At 37.4% G+C, this 18,122-nt stretch overlaps 1 protein-coding gene across 3 annotated transcripts in view; it reads right to left on the reverse strand.

Annotated features, from left to right (window-relative positions):
• Atl2 (atlastin GTPase 2) overlaps positions 1 to 18,122 on the reverse strand; it is a 47,084-nt gene that overhangs the window by 18,000 nt on the left and 10,962 nt on the right. For 2 of the 3 annotated variants that reach the window (XM_052186432.1, XM_052186433.1), the window contains exons 2-4: positions 10,428 to 10,672; positions 798 to 932; positions 441 to 545 (exon numbers count right to left, since the gene is read on the reverse strand). In XM_052186432.1, coding sequence (XP_052042392.1) covers positions 441 to 545; positions 798 to 932; positions 10,428 to 10,672 — 485 coding nt within the window. The remainder of the gene's footprint in view (positions 1 to 440; positions 546 to 797; positions 933 to 10,427; positions 10,673 to 18,122) is intronic. The other variant, XM_052186434.1, reaches the window with a different exon arrangement.

The following is an 18,122-nucleotide window of genomic DNA, read 5'->3' on the forward strand; positions in this document are numbered from 1 at the left end:
TTTGAATTGTAAGAGAATCTTGCAGACAATGCTCAACTCTATTAACATCTGTAAAAAGCATCTGTTAAAATTTATTTATTTTTTTAAAAAAAAGAAAAAAAGTTATCAGAGAAAAAGAAGAAGTGAGACCCCAAATCTAGGTGGTAGGAAAGGGGTGGGTCTGGACAGGGTTGAGGGAAAAATGTGGTCAAAACACTGAAAGAATTCCTTCAAGAACTAATGAAAATCCTGTTCTGTGTGTGATTAAAGCAAAGGTGGCTTGGTGTAACTTCATCCTTTATATCTAATTCAAAGAATATAATTTTACAGCTTATTACATAAGTAGTAAGAAATACAACTAGCTCTCTCTAACATCTAACCCATTTTCCTTCAATCAAAAGTGTTTTCCTGAGGTTGCACAAAGGTAGGATTTTATGAACTGACACAATGCACAGGCTCACCTGGACAGAACTCGTCATAGTACTCAGAGCAAACACCGTGGCACAGTCTTTAATGGTTGACTGGCTGTCAAAAGCACCCTGGGTATCCATCAGCAGCACAGCCACCTAGGGATTTGTCAAGTTTAAAATACTTAGTAAAAGAATCACCAAAAATGCCTACAAAAATCATACATTAAATGATACCATTCAAAGCAGTAATTAAATCAAGAAAAATATTTATGTACCACTGTACATTTTAATATACTAGCCATTAAATTTACTGACATTAATAGTTTTGTGTTCTTTTAAATTTTAACACCAGAAAATTGCTCAAGAAAAAATACAGAAGAAAATAGCAAAGTGTAAGTAGACTTTTACTTTTGTCCCATTAGGTCTGTCAATCACAAACACTTCATTCCAAACTTGGATGCCTGTCGTTTCTCTTTCACAGCCACCTCGCCACGTAAAGCCAGTCAATGGTTCATTGTTTCCACCAATCCAGCTTTGAGAATCCTGTTAAAATTAAAGAGAAATGTAAAACAAACACACCAAAATTAGGAACTATATAAAAACTTTAACTCACCTACTCCATATCTTGTAAAGGAGAAGCCAATACCCAAAGAGAGACAACACCTAGTCTAGCATTATGCAAACAGTCCTGACAACAGTTCAAGTCCTGCGCGGAGTGCTAGAGGAGCAGTCTCCTCAAATCAGCCTTTGTCAGATCCCAGCTTCCACTTACTCGAGACATCTAGGTAAATGGGATTATGCACACCCACTCTTCCTCTTTGGGCAAGCTTTTCTATGTTTAAAGATCACAGAATATGGGAACTAACTATTTTAATATCTTGTTTTACAGAACAGTAAAACCAAGTTGCAAACAGCATGACTGTGAAAACAGTAGCCCTCTCCTAGAATAGTATATTCAAAAACACTTCACACTGCTGGGACTGTCAATTTAAAGAACAACTAGAACTTGTTTGTAACCTGATTCAAGCAAACTGCATTAAGGGGTGGGGTGGGGGGGATGGCTTTTTATGAAACAAACAGATATCTGTACTCAAACCGTACTCCCTAAGAGATAATGTTAAATGGATATAAACATTTTTTATTTAAAATATATTTTCATACACTATATTCTGATCAGAGTTTCTCTCCCAGAGCTGCTTCGCCACCCCACCCATCAAACTCCACAGCTTCTCCCTCTCTAGAAAACAAGCAAGCAAATAAAAACAAAGTAAAATTTAAAAAAGAAAACAAAAAAACAGAAAAAGCACACAAAACTACACTTTTTTGTGCAAAAGAAATAGAACTGAGCCTTTAGCTACTAAATGTCTAAATAGTTACAATGAAAATGATGTATCTTCCTGGAAACTGCTTTAAAACAGTCCATGAAACACATACCAAAGAAATAGATAAAACAAGACCACACATCTACAGGCACATGGCAGTTCATAATACTATTCTCTTTATTTTGAAGTATGTTTGAGATTTTTCTGTAATAAAATCTTTGGGGGTTGGGCCTATTTAACAAGCCCAAAGCCCTGGGTTTGGTCCTCATCACCAAGAAAAGAAGGGCAGGGTCTATCTTTTACCTCAAGTCCCAGAGCTGCAACTACTATAATTATATAGTATGGAGCTGGGGTATAGTCCAGTGGGAGAGCACTCGCCTATACACATAAGGTTTACATTCAATGCCCACCACCATAAATATTTATGAATACAGTTAAATGCCACAATGTAATTTGTCTAGAATACTAAATATGTGATGTCAACGACAACTGCCATACACCAAGATGCCTACACTTTATAAAGTCTACATATCCTCTATTTAAACCATCTCAAAAGAAAACTTTTCTTTGTTTCAGAAATTTCTAATAAACTTGAATCTAATCCAAAACAAATTTCAAAACCCAAATTAGGGGCAGAGAGATATTTAAGACAAGCAGTAGGGATGATGTGACTGACACACACAAGAACACACACAAGGTAGAAAGACAGAACAGAGCCAGACTCAGACATCATTTACTGTGAAAATACAGCCCTGACCTTGACTCATCTATTCCTAACCACAGAACTCCGCTGCCAAGAGACTACAATGCTGTGCATTACAACATTCTCTTGCACTCACTTACTGTCCTTGGTTGTCAACACTTTGACCTATTAAGCCTTCATTTCTGCTGGTTACAAGAAAATCACACCATACAACTCCATTCAGTGTTTTCTACATGTGTTTCACAAAGTACCCTTCATAGTGTTAGAAAATCAGTGATACCCTAGACAAGAACAAGTGGTCTAGCCCCACTTTTCCATGGCACCTACTTTACACAAGAAGCCTCTCTATCTTGTCAAATGCTACCTATGGCTTCCACACAACCTGTGAGGCCATCTGGAGACCTGTTGGTCACAACAGTACATCTTTTACCTTTCCAATCTCTGTTCCCAATATTCCATAGAGATCCCACCACAGGCAAACAGACACCGTCCTGTTTCTAACATGCCTGAAGGATCAAATCAACCCTACATTATACATTGTTTAGCTTTTGCCTAGACTGAAAAACTCTTGGCACCGGAGGGATGAAATGTTACATGTAAGAAACTATTATTCATTCCCCCACAATGTGAAAAATTCTGCTACTGCAAAAGTTCTTTTTTTCCAGTTTAACCTACATGAATAAGAATCTGTTCTCAGAGCTGTTTTTACCCAATGTTACCTTGCTTCTCTGTCTCGTATTGAGAATGTAAGTTCATGAAAACTGAAGTTTTACTTCATTCTCTTCATTCTGCATGGCTTTTAAGGAAGCATTAAATGAATTAGAATTAAATGGGTATTAAATGAATAAAAATTTTACTTATAAAATTCAATATGCTTTCTTTAGAATATATAGGTGTCAGGCATAAAAGAAATATGATTGCTCTAGTCCTAGAAATAAGAACAGTAAAAAAAAAAATTAAAGCATGACAAAAGTCATAGACCTATAACATGCTCATAAACGCCCATGTTCAAAGAAACTAAAAAGAATTGGTGTCTCACAGAAATTTATCACTATGTATAATCTCAGTTCACTCTATGTCTAGTTAAAAAATATAAAGAATTCTAGATAACCAAATTCTCAAACAAAATAAAACCTATTATCCTCTAGTGAATGAACACAGAAGGCTTTGAAAAAATAATTTTCCAAATAATAACAAATTAGTTAGTGACCTTCTACCAAATTCTGAACACTGTTAAAAATCTAGAGTTCTCTAAATGAACAAAAACATTCTTGCCCTCAAGGAGCATTCTAGTTGGTTCTAGAAACTGTCTTGCTTCTAACAGACCCTATTTCCTCCCAGAATTTATTAAAAGCAAACTTAAGAATTCAAAAAGCACTAATCTGGTACCATTTGCCACTGTAAAGACAAAAATGTCTCAAAACCCATGTTCCTCATAGTAGAAACCCAATGTTCCTCATAGTAGAAAGCACAAGATCTTTAAAGGCAATCTACACTTTCAAAGTGATGCCAAACGATAAATGCTGCTCTTGCCCGAAGACTCACCTACATAACACAATTATCAGCAATGTCTGATATGAGCAATATCGCGGATCTACCTCTGAAGTATGAAGCCCATACTTCTACGAAAAGGAACTGTCCCTCACAGCCAAGCATAACGCTAGGTAACCGTTCCAGCACCCTTACCAGCCAGATTGCCCCTTCATAATGGTGAGGCCAGACGAATCTAAAAGCTGTAACTCATCACAGCAGTAAAGAGATCAAAGGACCACGTGGAATTAAGCCCCCAAATTAAAGAAGGAAATACTCCCTCATTTCAAGGCATTCCCAATCTCAATCTATATAAAAACCCAAATTAGCAGATAGAACAAGTAGTTTTCTGACACTTTAACCACCGACTGCAGTTTAGTATTTTCCAGTGCCTACGTGAGAGCATAAAGTTCTGGAACAAATTATAAACATTCCAAACAGTTAAAATTACTTATTACCCATGCACCCAAACTGTCCCATGTCTAACTCCTCTAATCAGGGGTTAAATAGAAATTATGAATGACCCAGATCACAAACTCAGACACACCAGACAATTCTAACAACTTGACTACATTCTAAATAGAACTTAAGTCACTCTGTTCTTTTCTTTTTTTTTTTTAAGATTTGTTTATTTTTATGTATATGAGTACACTGTAGCTGTACAAATGGTTGTGAGCTATCAGGTGGTTGCTGGAAACTGAATTTAGGACCTCTGCTCACTCCAGTCCTGCTCACTCTGGCCCAAAGATTTATTTATTATTATCTCTAAGTACACTGCAGCTGTCTTCAGACAGAGCTCATTATAGATGGCTGTGAGCCACCATGTGGTTGCTGGGATTTGAACTCAGGACCTTTGGAAGAGCAGTCAGTACTCTTAACCACTGAGCCAAAAGCTCATCTTGGAATAGTATTCTTGACCGTGAAGTACTTGGTAAGACAAATAAACCAGATAGAAAAAAGACAGACACTGCACGGTCTCTACTCCTAAAAGGTGTGCACAGAGGGGTCAAGAAAACAAAGCAGCAAGCTGGCTTCCAGAGCCTGGGACATGCTTAGGATCCGAAAATGTCTAAGCTTCAAACCAGAAAGACAAAAGAAAATTATGAATGAAAGCTTCCTAACTAGAATCTGCTAGAAACAATGTAATTGAACTTAATACCACTGGACTGTACACTCGAAAATGGTTAATACGCTGAATCTTATACTGTGGATATCACTTTAAAAAACAAAAATGCCCAAAGGCTGCTAACTTGCACCTTCCACTAGTTTCAGCCTCATTTGTAAAAGCTTAAGTCTTTCCAGGTTCTGAAAAGGAAAAAGGTTAGCAAATTCAAAATTATGACTTTCTTTCCTTGAACAAAACAAAACAAAGCAAAACAAAACAAAAAACAAACCCTGAGAGGCCAAGAAGTGCACAAAGTGAGGAGCAGCACTAGCTGGCTAACTGGCAGTAGTGCACAAATACAATTATACAATTTCAAACTGCCAGAAGGAGGTAAACAGGACACCTAGAGGCCCACAGTACTTGTAGGCATTCCTCACAGAACTCCAAAGCTAGAAGGAAACAGCCATTTTAAAACTCACTTGAATAAAATGACTATTTTCAATTATATACACCCAGAAGAGGCCTTGCAACAGAGGCCTATCCTGCTGTTCAAACTAGCCCGACAGAGATTTATGGAGAGTTGCAAAGACACACTTAGCCACTTTCAGCCCCTGTACCTTGTCTAGGATAAGGAGTGGAGGGGAATCAGCACTGAGGGATCAGCACTGTAATCCTAGCACTGAGGAGGCTGAGTAGGGAAGCCATATACCTTCAAGACTAAGCTAGGCTATAAATCAAGACCCTATCTGAAAAACTTAAACAAAAGGAAAAACAATTAGTGGAGGTCAGAGCCAGTTGTCACCAGCATCATTTCAGAAGGCTTTGACAAAGCCCCACATCCCGATAAGAGGCTCAAAGAAGCCAGAAATAGAAAAACTCCAGTGTAATTATGATCACATAAACATATAGCCAATATTATATTAAACTGAAAAAAACCAAAGCCTTTCTTCTAAAATCAAATCCAGACAAGTGTGCATCCTGGGTTCCACTCTTCCTCACTGCGCCCTTAACTAAGTAACGGAAAGGGACACAGGAAAAAGCAAGAGGCAACCACTCTGATCTTACACATACAAGAGCCTGAAGACTCCCCCAGAGAACTATCAGTACTGATGGAAGCCTTCAGCAATGTAGCCTGACACAAAATCAACTTGGAACTCGGCAGCTTTTCCATACAATGACAAGTGTGCTAAGAAAAAACCAGGAAGACAATAATTTTAAAAAAATAAAAGACTTAAGAACAAATCTAACCAAAGCAGTAAAATACTTCTCCTTTTAAACACCACTGAACAAAATTAAAAAGGCATTAAGAGATAGGAAAACTCTGCCCATGGATTAACAGAATAGTAGCAAAACTTAAATATAATCAGATACAAAATAATCATCATAAAAATTCTAACAATGGTAAATAATACTAAGGACAGACAATGGAACTATGTGAAATTAAAAAGATTCTGGACCACAAAGAAAGCAGTGAAGTTCTCTACAACAAAAACTGGAGTTTTAAGGAAACCCAGGAAATGGAAGAGAGAGAGGAAAGCACGCAGCCCACAATTGAGAGCATTAGACAAATGCTCTCTAGCTGGAGAAAAATCTCACATTAAAATCCTCTATCTCTTAAATTCCAATAATCTGGTATTTCACACCTGACTGTCAGACATCCAAAACTAAAATACTACATGACAAGGGTAACATAATTTTTTATAATACCCAAAAATGCAGTACATATATTCTGAAGCTTAAGGGCAAAAAATGAAAAAGTATTTGAAATGCTACAACACAAGAACATGTTCCAAAAATTCTAATTTTCCAATCAAAAAAGGCCCTTGAAGCAGTGCACGAAGGACATCAATGTCTGCAAACTTCTCCATCTCATCAATTCCTAACATCTATAGATTCAACAATATATAACAAAAATGTTCTACCTAAATCATTCACACTGATTAATAGGCTCTACACATGAAAACATAAAGACTGAAAATTTCTAGTTCCAAAATCAAAGTCTCAGAGAAGGAAGGGAATAGTCCAGAAGCCACTAAACAACAGCATCTAGTCTTAGTTTGTATTTGGGAGAAAAAGAAGAAAAACTAATTTTTTTTATTTTCTTCACTGATTCAAAATTCTGAAAATTCAGATCAAGCTGTATTTGCTTCTCACATTAGCAAAAATAATGAAAATTAAATTTTAGGCAACCTGTCATAGTAAAGCTATGTTTAACTTATAATGAGTAAAATAGCAAAAATCTATGAAGAGCAAAAAATAATCAAGAGTACCCAGAATTTAGGAAAGACTCAAAAAAAAGTGTTATTAAAAGGCATGGTGGTGCATGCCTTTAACCACAACACTTGGGACTCAGAGGCAAGCAGATCTCTGAGAGTGGGCCAGCCTGGCCTACAAATGAGTTCCAGGACAGCCAGGGCTCTATGGAGAAACCCTGCCTCCAACAACAACAAAAAATCATCTAGAAAGTATCTCTGGCAAAAGAAAAATAAACAACTGAAGTAAAACCTGAGACTGATCTAGTGTCTAGACTCAATTAATTAACAATTTACAGAAAATTCACAGGACAAAGAAACATCAAGTACACCACTACAGTAAAGCTAGTAAGTCCAGAGCAAGAAACTGCAGAACCAACAAATAAACTGCCAGAAAACAGAAAGATGGAGGGTTAAGAAGACGTTAAACACAGGCTTTCACAATGTGTGCCTCAACTGGAACAAAACATTTGAAGCAACTGAAAAATGGATCAACTAGAAGATACTGTAAAACCTTAGAAAACACTGCTAGGGAGGGCTATATAGGAAAATGACCCTGCAATAGTTACTGGTGCAATTAATTCCTATGTCAGAGTTTACTTCTAAACACCAAGTAAGGTATGGGATAGTCAGATTATAGAGGAAAGACAACCAACAGAACTCATGACCACAAAAAATTAAAACAATGGGCACATATTACTACTTTTAATATGCTTAAATTTTTATCATAAAAAGTTTCAAGAGAAAAGATTACAAATGAGATAAGTTAGAAACAACTGTATATAGACTTAAGAATCGCATGTATACTGTCATTAGTATTACCTAGTATCAGGATTCTAAGTATTGTATTAAGTTGTCCACATAGTATGTAATTTAATTCTAAATCATTTTCCCTTTAAAACTGACTCCTAGAACTGAAACTTAATGAGCATTGCTCTAACAATTCCTACCAACTCTAAGATAACCTACTTCATTTTCAAAGAATGTGATTCATACAAGCATCACACTAAAATTTATTAGTCAAGACAAATCAAATATCCATCAACAGATTATTAAGTAAATACATTTTAATCATGTAGTAAAACAAGGAAGAGTTATATTGCTGCGTGCAGAAGCATCAGTAAACCCGAGCATTACAAAATTACTGAAATAAGGCAATACTTCTCTATAGCATAGCTTCACTCACTAGAGCTCACAACCCAGGAAGGAGGCTCACAACCCAGGAAGGAGGCTCACAACAGCAGTTATTTTGATGGTGATCAAGAAGGCATACATATATGTATAAAGTTTCATCAAGCAATACAAAGATTTATGTATCTTTCAGTTTGTAAATTATACTTGTTTTAAGGAAAAATATATGTATCTGAACTATCAGTAGAAACAACTTAGTATTCTACAGAACTCTTGAGAGTATGCACATACTTTGAAAGAAAATCAATCATTTCTCATTACCACCAAATTCTTTCTCTGGTTGCACGATTTAATTTCCCTTCTATAACTCACATGAAGTGACTGTCATTTCTCCTTTACCTATATCTCATAGGAAAAGTATGACCCACCAGGAAATCAGTATGTTATCAACAAAATCAAAAGTCGGACACTGTCTAATGCAATTTCTAATTAACAAAATAAGGCATTCTATTACATATAGAAATAGTCTGATTGGCAGGTAAGGATATCTCAACTTAAAAGTATATAACTTTACTCAGCCATTCTGTGAGTGCAGGACCTCCTACAGCAGAGGGAGCGTTTGTTTAGTCCTGAGATTCTTAACACTGAGTGAGAGAGTTCTCCCCTCTGGACAGTCACTGACCAGTGGAGGTAAAGGGTCACTTGAGGAGAAACTTACCTATTATTCCTAGACAAGTGATCTAGACAAGGGAAGTTTCCTTCCCCTCCCAACACTCTACCTTTGACCTATTTAGAATCAAAGGTATTTGCAGCTCACAGCTCACAATGGTATATTATTTAAAAAGTTAAGAAATTAGAGAGCCTCAAAATACAGAGGATCATTATTGTCCCGAAGTGCACAGATTTAAAAAGAAAAGTAATATGGCACTATTCACACATTTCAGTATTTCAGAAATAAGTTTTAAGTGGAAAATTTTAAAATAACAAGCTTTAATTGTCTAAACCCATAAAATATTGTTCACTAATATGAACTACATTCTTAATACTAAGGTACATTTAAGAAATGCCTGAGGAGAGTTCTATTAAAAGAATTTTCTGCAGTGCTTCCTGGAAGAACCAATGAGAATGTTTACCTTCTTTCTTATTTCAAGACAGATATACTATAAAAGAAAGGAGTCAGACAGGTGTTTAGATAATTACATAATTCAGCTAAATGTTACTTTAGTGTCTTCATGTACCTTCTGAATGTCAAAGATCCCTGTAAAGCAATTCCACCTTAATGTCCCACTTTAAAATTTCCTAATACCTTCCTCTTGGTCCCTGTCAAATTCCCGTTTCCTCTGATCGACTTTTAACTATTAAAAAAGTACTCTAATTAAAATGAATCACTTCCCTCCACTTTTCCGTAGGGAAAAATAAATAAATAAAACTTCTCATACCATCTAAAAGTAAGAATATGTAGAGAAAGCGACATACACCTATCAAAACAGGCAAAGCATGCGTAGTCAAACATGTTTGGAAGAAGCTAGAGTTAAGTAATCAAGAAAAGGACTTTCCTAATAGACTAAACAAGCTAGAAAAAAAAATAACTAAAACACATCACTAAATAATTAATACACCTGAACCGTGAAAGTAGAGAAGGGCATATAACAGCCTCACAGTATAGGAGGGCCTCTTAAGAAAAGGCCAGCCACAAACAGGGCAAGACTCAAGAAACAGCGCAGCATATTCTTTCAAAGATAAACAAAAAAACTATAGTATCTTTAACCTACAGGAAGGGATAAGGCTCAGACAACATGGAAGCCAGTCTAAAAAAACTGAACTGTAAAAAAACTGTGACCGGTATATGTATCTCAGTGATCTTTCAAGGTATAATCAGCTAAAAATTAAAAATATAAAATTATATAAAATATAAAATTAAAATTGTGCCTCTGTCTTTTTAAGTTGTTTGGCAATTTTTGTCTCAGTTGGAGTCAATTAGAAGACACTATTCACCTTGTTATACATATATCTAAGCATGAAGTCCAGGAGAAATGATTTCCCTTTACGAAAAGCTCCTGCCACAGATACCACGACTATGTTAAGATCCCGTATGTGCTCCTGCAGCAATATCTGCTCCAAAGCCTCTTCATCAAGCTCAAAGTTATGGTCATCTTCATGGGCAAGAACAATCTGTACTGGGCATGGTTTCTTCATAACCTCATCTGAGTTTACTAGGTCATCATCTTCATAATCCTCACCTAGAATATAAAAAGAAAAAAGAAACAGGTTACTTTCGTCCCTACATTACTAACTTCTCCTTAAGGACCACACCTAAAGCAAAATTTGAAATATTCCCTCTCTAAAGAACATTTGAGAATAGTTATAAAAAAGGGATATTCAAGTTCCTTGGATTTTCAATCCTTCTATAAGAGGACAAACACTATATACATAGAGAAACAACTGCACTGGGTCCTTTATTTCAGTCAAGCAAATTGAGCAGCTGTGAGCCAGAGCTGTTCTCCAGCACTCCACAAACAACTTCTGGTACTTCAGGAACATCTAGGCATATACACAGACAAAATCAACTTCACCAGATAGAGACCAACTGTCCTTGTATTCATCACCTAGAAAATTATTCCACAGCACAAAGATTAAATCAGAATATATTGATTTTCATTCTGGAATTTACAAAGTAAAATTAGGGTTTTCTAAGGGTGTCCAAATATGACCCAATAAAGTTAACAACTCCCAAATTTTTCAAGTAAGACTTACAGCTCCCTTGCCAAAGTAAGGTACACAGGCAAGTGTTCTCCACAACAGACTCTACAAGTTTCTGTTGTGGAGAAAAATGGCGATTCACCAGCCAGTGTCCACCAGGGCTTTTTCTCAAACACCACGGGTACAACTTTAAGAATATGTAGCTTCTTCTATAAACAACCAGACCGTTTCTCTGTTCACCACCACACAGGACAATGAGGTAACTTTTGCAGAAAGAACTTTATTGAAAAATAATGGCAAAATAACTACGGAAAATGTAAACAGACACTGCCCAAGGTTTAGTTTTCTATTCTTTAAAAAAATCTTAAGTGTCTAATAACTGTTGATACGTACCTTGTTCAGTTTCTCCTACCAATCTCCTGGTCCCACGGAGCAATTAAGTTAATACTGGGGACTTTATCAATGTTTCTACATCAAAAATGGTAAGCCACACTCCCTTGAACCTGTCCACTAAGTGTCATCTCCACTCCAAGAAGACCTCTGATAGCTACTGCGTCCCATGCAAGAACTCTATTCTCCCACGAGAAGGGTCAATCTACTTAGTTATGACATTAGTCAGCAATGAAACAATCATTATCCACATAAACACTATCCACAAAGCAGCACGTCTACCCACAGTAAGGGTTTTAACAGGTGAGAGACAACACCTAACTTTGCCCACCTGATTTGCCTCTCCTGCCACATCACAAGGCACCTTTAACGGTGCACAGCCAAATGAACAACAGTATTTCAAAATGTGCTTTGAGTGATAATAGATTACAGAGAGCAAGCAAGTCTGAAGGAGAATTTTTGAAAGTAAAAGCAATCACCATTTAATTAGAGAGGGCATTTTCATTTCCTTTTTCAATAACATTTGGCTGCAACCTATCACAATATCTGAATTCACAAAAGTTGGTTTTGCAGGACAGGTACACACAGTTAAAAACCCCAAGTTGAGAAATCATTAGGAAAGACCAAACCAGATAAGTGATAAAACAGTATGCAAATTGTACGATTAAAACTTTCCAAGATTAATCAGTGGTTAACACCAGAAGAAGATAAAATTCCCAGAACCTCTCTGAGCCTGTTCTGACCTGTAAACAGTAATAACTGCCCAGCTAATGGTCACCATCAGTATTAAATAGTGTAGCACACAGCAAGCACTATGGGTGTTTGCTACTAAAGTAAAAATAAGTTTTTAAAAGTTCAATAGGAACTTTTATACTTTGAAATGCCAAATACTATTGTGACTTTCACTCATGTAACTATAGACTAACATCACCACACACTCGTTGCTAAGGCACAAATCAGGGCCATCCTTAACACATGTCTCCCCCCTTCCCTATCCTTTAATCACACTGACCCCTCTAACTACCTTGTATCTCATATATTTATGTTATATTGGCCTTCATCAATACACTTGCTCTCCTCCCCAAACCAATCCAACCTCCAAGGGGCAACTAACACACACACACACACACACACACACACACACACACACACGGACCTGTCTTACTTTAAAAAAAAAAAAAAGCCTATGGTTGCCAGAGATTCAGAGCACGTAAAGAAATAGGCAGAGAAGAGAAATAAAATGTTTGGGGCAGTGTTGTGAATACCACTCCTTACACAATTAACTAAATTTAGAAAAACAAAATATACAGCTCTAAGAGTGACTTTCACTGTGAAGTACCCATTTTGGATAGCACATCAAAGACTAGCGTTATAAATGAACTGCTCTAATGCAGGGCAGCGGTGATGAGGAGGGACACTTGGGAACTGTACAGGGCATCGGTGATGAGGAGAGACACTTGGGAACTGGACTTTCTGCTTATTCTTGCTTGAACTGAAAATTGCTCTAAGAAATAAAATCTACTTTTAAAGAATACTTATCTTTTTTCTATTTAATCATACTTTATCTTAAGTCTACTAAATGCATATATTCATTGTGGATTCCAATAGCAAAATTTAATCAGTTCAGAGATGGATCTAGCTCTATCACCTAACTATAAATTTAATAAGACAATAAAGATGCTTCCAATCTGCATACACCTCTAATTCTAGCCATATTACACCAACCCAAACCTAAACTTACAGAAAAAGAACAAAGAGTAATTTCCTTTCAGAGACAGTAAAAGTATCTTTTGGAATATTCAAATTGTAAACACAAACTTAAAACTTTTATAAAAGGAAGGTTGATTAACTCTACTTAGTTCATTTAAAAAAAATAGTTATCTGACAAAAACAAGTACTTTAAAGACTGGTCCTAGGACCTTAACATTTACACGGTCTATGCTCAAATATACCTAAGTATACACAAGCTCACTGTACCACGTGATTTTTAAAGCCTTGAAGCAACTATACCTTGGGACCCCTATTTCTAGGAACCTGTCATAAGGGAATAAACAAGAGTGGTGACAAACATGTACAAGTTTGTTTCCCACTGTTATTTCTAGTAGTGAAAAATTAAACCTGAGTATCTTAAGACTGGAAAATGAACCAAGTTTTAGCCATAACTGATAAATTAGACAGCTTAAAATAAACACTCTTAAGAATTAAAACTTGTTTTTAAGATCTTGTGTGTGTGTGTGTGTGTGTGTGTGTGTGTGTGTGTGTGTTTCTTCTGTGCGTTAGCAGTATGTAGGTATGTGCCCATAAGTACTCATGCCTGCAGTATGAGTGTTTCTGGGACCCGTGGAATAGGTACTGGGAACCTGAGCATTTTAATTGATGAACTTCTCTCCAACCCCTAACAATGATTTGTAAAGCAGCACAAAGTTAGCTGAGGGGAAAAAAGCAGTTAAAGTAGTACGAACCAGTCCCAGTTCTGCTTTTGATTTGTTTTCTTTTGCTTGGCTTTTTAAAAATATAAGTAATCCGGCACATGAGAAATTGGAGACAGGAGATCATAAGACAGGCACTCTGCTACAAACAAAACATATAAGGCATTTTTTCCAAACCCTGGCCAGCCTGTAGCATACAACCATAACCCCTGAAAAGGAAATCATAAAGGGAGCACTATGTTCATTTCCAATCCCTTGGGAGGGAGCCATTTCCTAACTACAGTGTGAAGAACTAAGTTAACAGGCGAAGTTCACAAATACTGACACAGCAGGAACTGTGATGCTGGGGGGTGGGGGGTGGGGGAAGAGCAGCCAGCAGCCCTGGGGCAAGGGCAACAAACCTCACAGTGCGGGAACACTACGCTATGGAAGACTCAGTGAAGGTCTGCTATTCCAGGTTGGAAGGGAGAGCAGCATCTCAGAGCAGGTGCTTTATTTTAGAGTTGTGGCTGTGACAGACTGGGAAGATCTCATACATCAAACCTCAAACTAAAACACTAGAAAAATCCCAAGTCACCAGGCGGTGGTGGCGCACGCCTGTAATCCCAGCACTCTGGGAGGCAGAGGCAGGTGGATTTCTGAGTTCAAGGCCAGCCTGGTCTACAGAGTGAGTTCCAGGACAACCAGGGCTATATAGAGAAACCCTGTCTCGAAAAAACCAAATCCAATAAAAAAGAAAAATCCGAGTCAGAATTAAGGATCTTGTCCTCAAAAAGATCCCATCTAAGATGTCCAAACAAAGTCTAAAGCTAGGACTTAAAAAGGTCTGTAGGATGCAGTTTTGATTCCCCTGGGCTGGGGAATCAGCTCAGTCAGCTTAAGTTTTTTTCATAAAAGAATAGGACCAGATTTCAAATCCATTGCATCAGTGTAAAAAGCCCTAAGACGATACACACCTATATAACCCTAACCAGAAGAGTGGGAACCAGAAAGCTCCTGGCGCTGGCTGCCCAGTGGGACTAGTCAAATAAGTGAGGTCCGGGTTCACACATATATGCTCACACATAATACAGAGGAAATTTAGTACAAACAATGAGAAGTTTCTTCTCAGGTTTCTGAATAGATACCCCAAGGGTGAACCCTAATTTGTCAATTCTGAATGATCATAAAGTATCATTTTATCACAACAAAAACTGCGTAAAAATGCAGATTCTAAAAATGCATAACAATATCATCAAAGAGGTATCCTGTCTCAAAAATTAAGGAAAACACCCAACAGCAACCCCTGGTTTCTAAATATGTATGTAAACACATATGCACCTACACCCCATACATACTTAACACACAAAAAAAAAATTTAGTATAAACACAAATTGCTTGCCACTCAAGCATCAAAAAAATTAGTCTGGAACTCTGGCACCCACAAAAACCACCAGGCTCACATCTGCAATCCCAGCACTGGGGAAGCAATAGTGTTGGGGTTTTGTCTAAGCTCCACCCCACACCTACCTGGCAATAGCCAGGTATGCCCGGCCCCAGAGATCTGTCCCACTATAAGAGGGGCTACTTGCTCCTCCTCTCCCTCTTTGCTCTCTGCTCTCCCACACTCTCTCACCTCTCTGCCCCTGGGGCTCTTCCCCCCTCCACGTGGTCATGGCCGGCCTCCTCCCTCCCTCCCTCTCCCCCCCCCCCTCTCTCTCTTTCTCTCTCTCTACCTCTCTCTACCACTAACTCCCATCCCCTACCCTGAATAAACTCTATTCTATACCATGTCTGTGTGTGTGTGTGGTCCCTCAGGGGCAGAGGTGCCCAGGCAAGGGCCCGCCTGGGCACCTTCCCCCACGCCGCCTAGCCACACTCACCTAACCCCCTATACTCCCCCCTTTTAAGCCCCTTCATCTTGCTGCCAAAAAGTCCTTTCAAATAGCAAGATCCCAGGCAGCCTAGATGAACTGGTGAGCTCAGAGTCCAGTAAGAGACCCCCCAACTCAAAAATGAGGTAAAAGCGCGCGCACACACACACAGAGAGAGAGAGAGAGAGAGAGAGAGAGAGAGAGAGAGAGAGAGAGAGAGAGAGAATATGAATCACCAACAGAAATAAAAGGATAAATAAAATATTCACTGACTAGACATAAGGAGGTGGGAAGCCACAGAAGAGTTGATGACCTTAAAAACATCCAAGGAAATTCTCCAAGTAGCAAGAGTAAAAAGAATGAAGAAAAAAACTAAGTCTCAGAGACGTGTGGCACAACATGCATATGTAGCTAAGAGTCCCATAAGAAAAACAGAGCTAAGAATATGTTTAAGCAAAACAGTGAAAATGAAAACATTACCGTATTTGTTTTTAGAGACTTACAAACTCAATATTCAACATAAACACTATTAACACATTAAAAATTACTAACTTTTAAAATCCTGAAGCCGTACTTAGCCCAAATATATATTGCTGCTTTCTTTGTACAAATTTTCTTCAAATTTTAATTTTTTTTTTACTTTGTCATCTCAATTTAAAAAAAAAAAAAAGGTAAATGTCAAATATCAAATTGTTTAAAAGTTACCCAGTTGTCACTCTGGAGATGTACAGTGCTATTTTAAACTTTGAAAACCAAGAAGTGAAAGAGCATAAGTTCTCTTCCAGCCTTAGCCAATCATATCAGCACAGCATAGCTGTGAAGAACAAGGCGGCCCTGCTGAAGGAGTGCATCTCCAGGTCAGTGTTCGTTAGAGCTGACAGGCTGGCCCACGGTGTGGGAAACAAGATAGCATGCCTGTCAGCAAATGCAACACACACACACAGAGAACCAAAGCAATGTTTACAGGCAGACTTTAGTGGCAACCTATAAAATGTTTGAACACTGGGAAGCAAGATCTCAAAGAAGTTTTAGTGCCAAGTAAGAGAGACTGGGGAAGACAAATGATTAACACGTGCCATTAAAGCTATAGGAGTGTCCCAGTGATATTTCTGAACATTAGAAGAGAATTACTATTTGAGAATATCAACAAAATAAGAATTTCTCAGCAAGTGAATGCATTATGCTAAGCTACAATGCCAAGAAAAACAAGTAACAAATGGTTTCAAAGAATAGCTGAATTACTAGACTCCCAATAAAAGAAATTCACTAATAAAGCACTTTAAAAGTGGGGCAAAAGGGGGGGAAATCATTAAAAATACTTGTTCTCTGGTATCTAATATGACATTTTAGAACATTAATAAGAAAAATAACCAATTAATAATAACTAAGATATTCCTAAATTGTTTGGAATAATATAAGTCCTCCTAAGTTGCTATAATCTACCAAGGAAAGGGTATCCTAGGCTTGTTTTATTCTATTCCTAGAATAACTTTAAAAGAGAATTTATGACACCTTCATCAATTTAACCAATCTCATTGAGAAAGTTCCTTTAAGAAGCTGCATTAGTACTAAAAACATAATCACTATTCAATAAGCGTCTAAATAAAGGCCTATCAAAATGTTTCCAATCATCATTTATTTTCAGACTAAATGATATAACACACAACGAAACAGACTTCCTAAAAGAATCCTAACTAAAACAATACATTTACAGGAACTAATAACCTAACTTAAGCCTGCTAATTAAAAGTGTTAGTTCAGTGCGTAGAGAGATGGCTTGCAGGTCTGAATACTGCCTGATCTTACAGGAGGCAGGTTAGAGTCCCAGCACTTGCACGGTGGCTCACAACCCTTGGTAACTCTAGTTCCAGGTGATCCAACGCCTTCTTCTGGTTTCCACATATGTCAGGCACAAATGGTACACGGGCATACATTCAGACAAAACAGGCACACACATAAAATATTTTTTTTTAAGAAAAATTAAGTTCACTAACATCTGGTGAACTAAAAGAAGGTGCTTACTAGTCTGAAAGACTAAACAGAATCATCTTTAAAATCAGATCCACTGAACGCCTTCACGGAAAACAACAGGCACAGACAGCATCACTATTTAATTATATCAAACATTAGGAAAATAACCCAATCCTATAGTCTCTTCTAGGAGAGAAGAAAGGACAAGTCCTTACTATTCACTTTATGAAGCCAAAATTATTACCAATATCAAAACCAAAGACAATGATAGAAGACAAAACTGTTAATCAGTATCTCTCATAAATCAAATATGAGACTCTAATACTCAGAATAAACAGGAAGTCTTA

The sequence above is a fragment of the Apodemus sylvaticus genome, chromosome 6 (assembly GCF_947179515.1).
Source record: "Apodemus sylvaticus chromosome 6, mApoSyl1.1, whole genome shotgun sequence".
Classification (NCBI taxonomy): Eukaryota; Metazoa; Chordata; class Mammalia; order Rodentia; family Muridae; genus Apodemus; species Apodemus sylvaticus.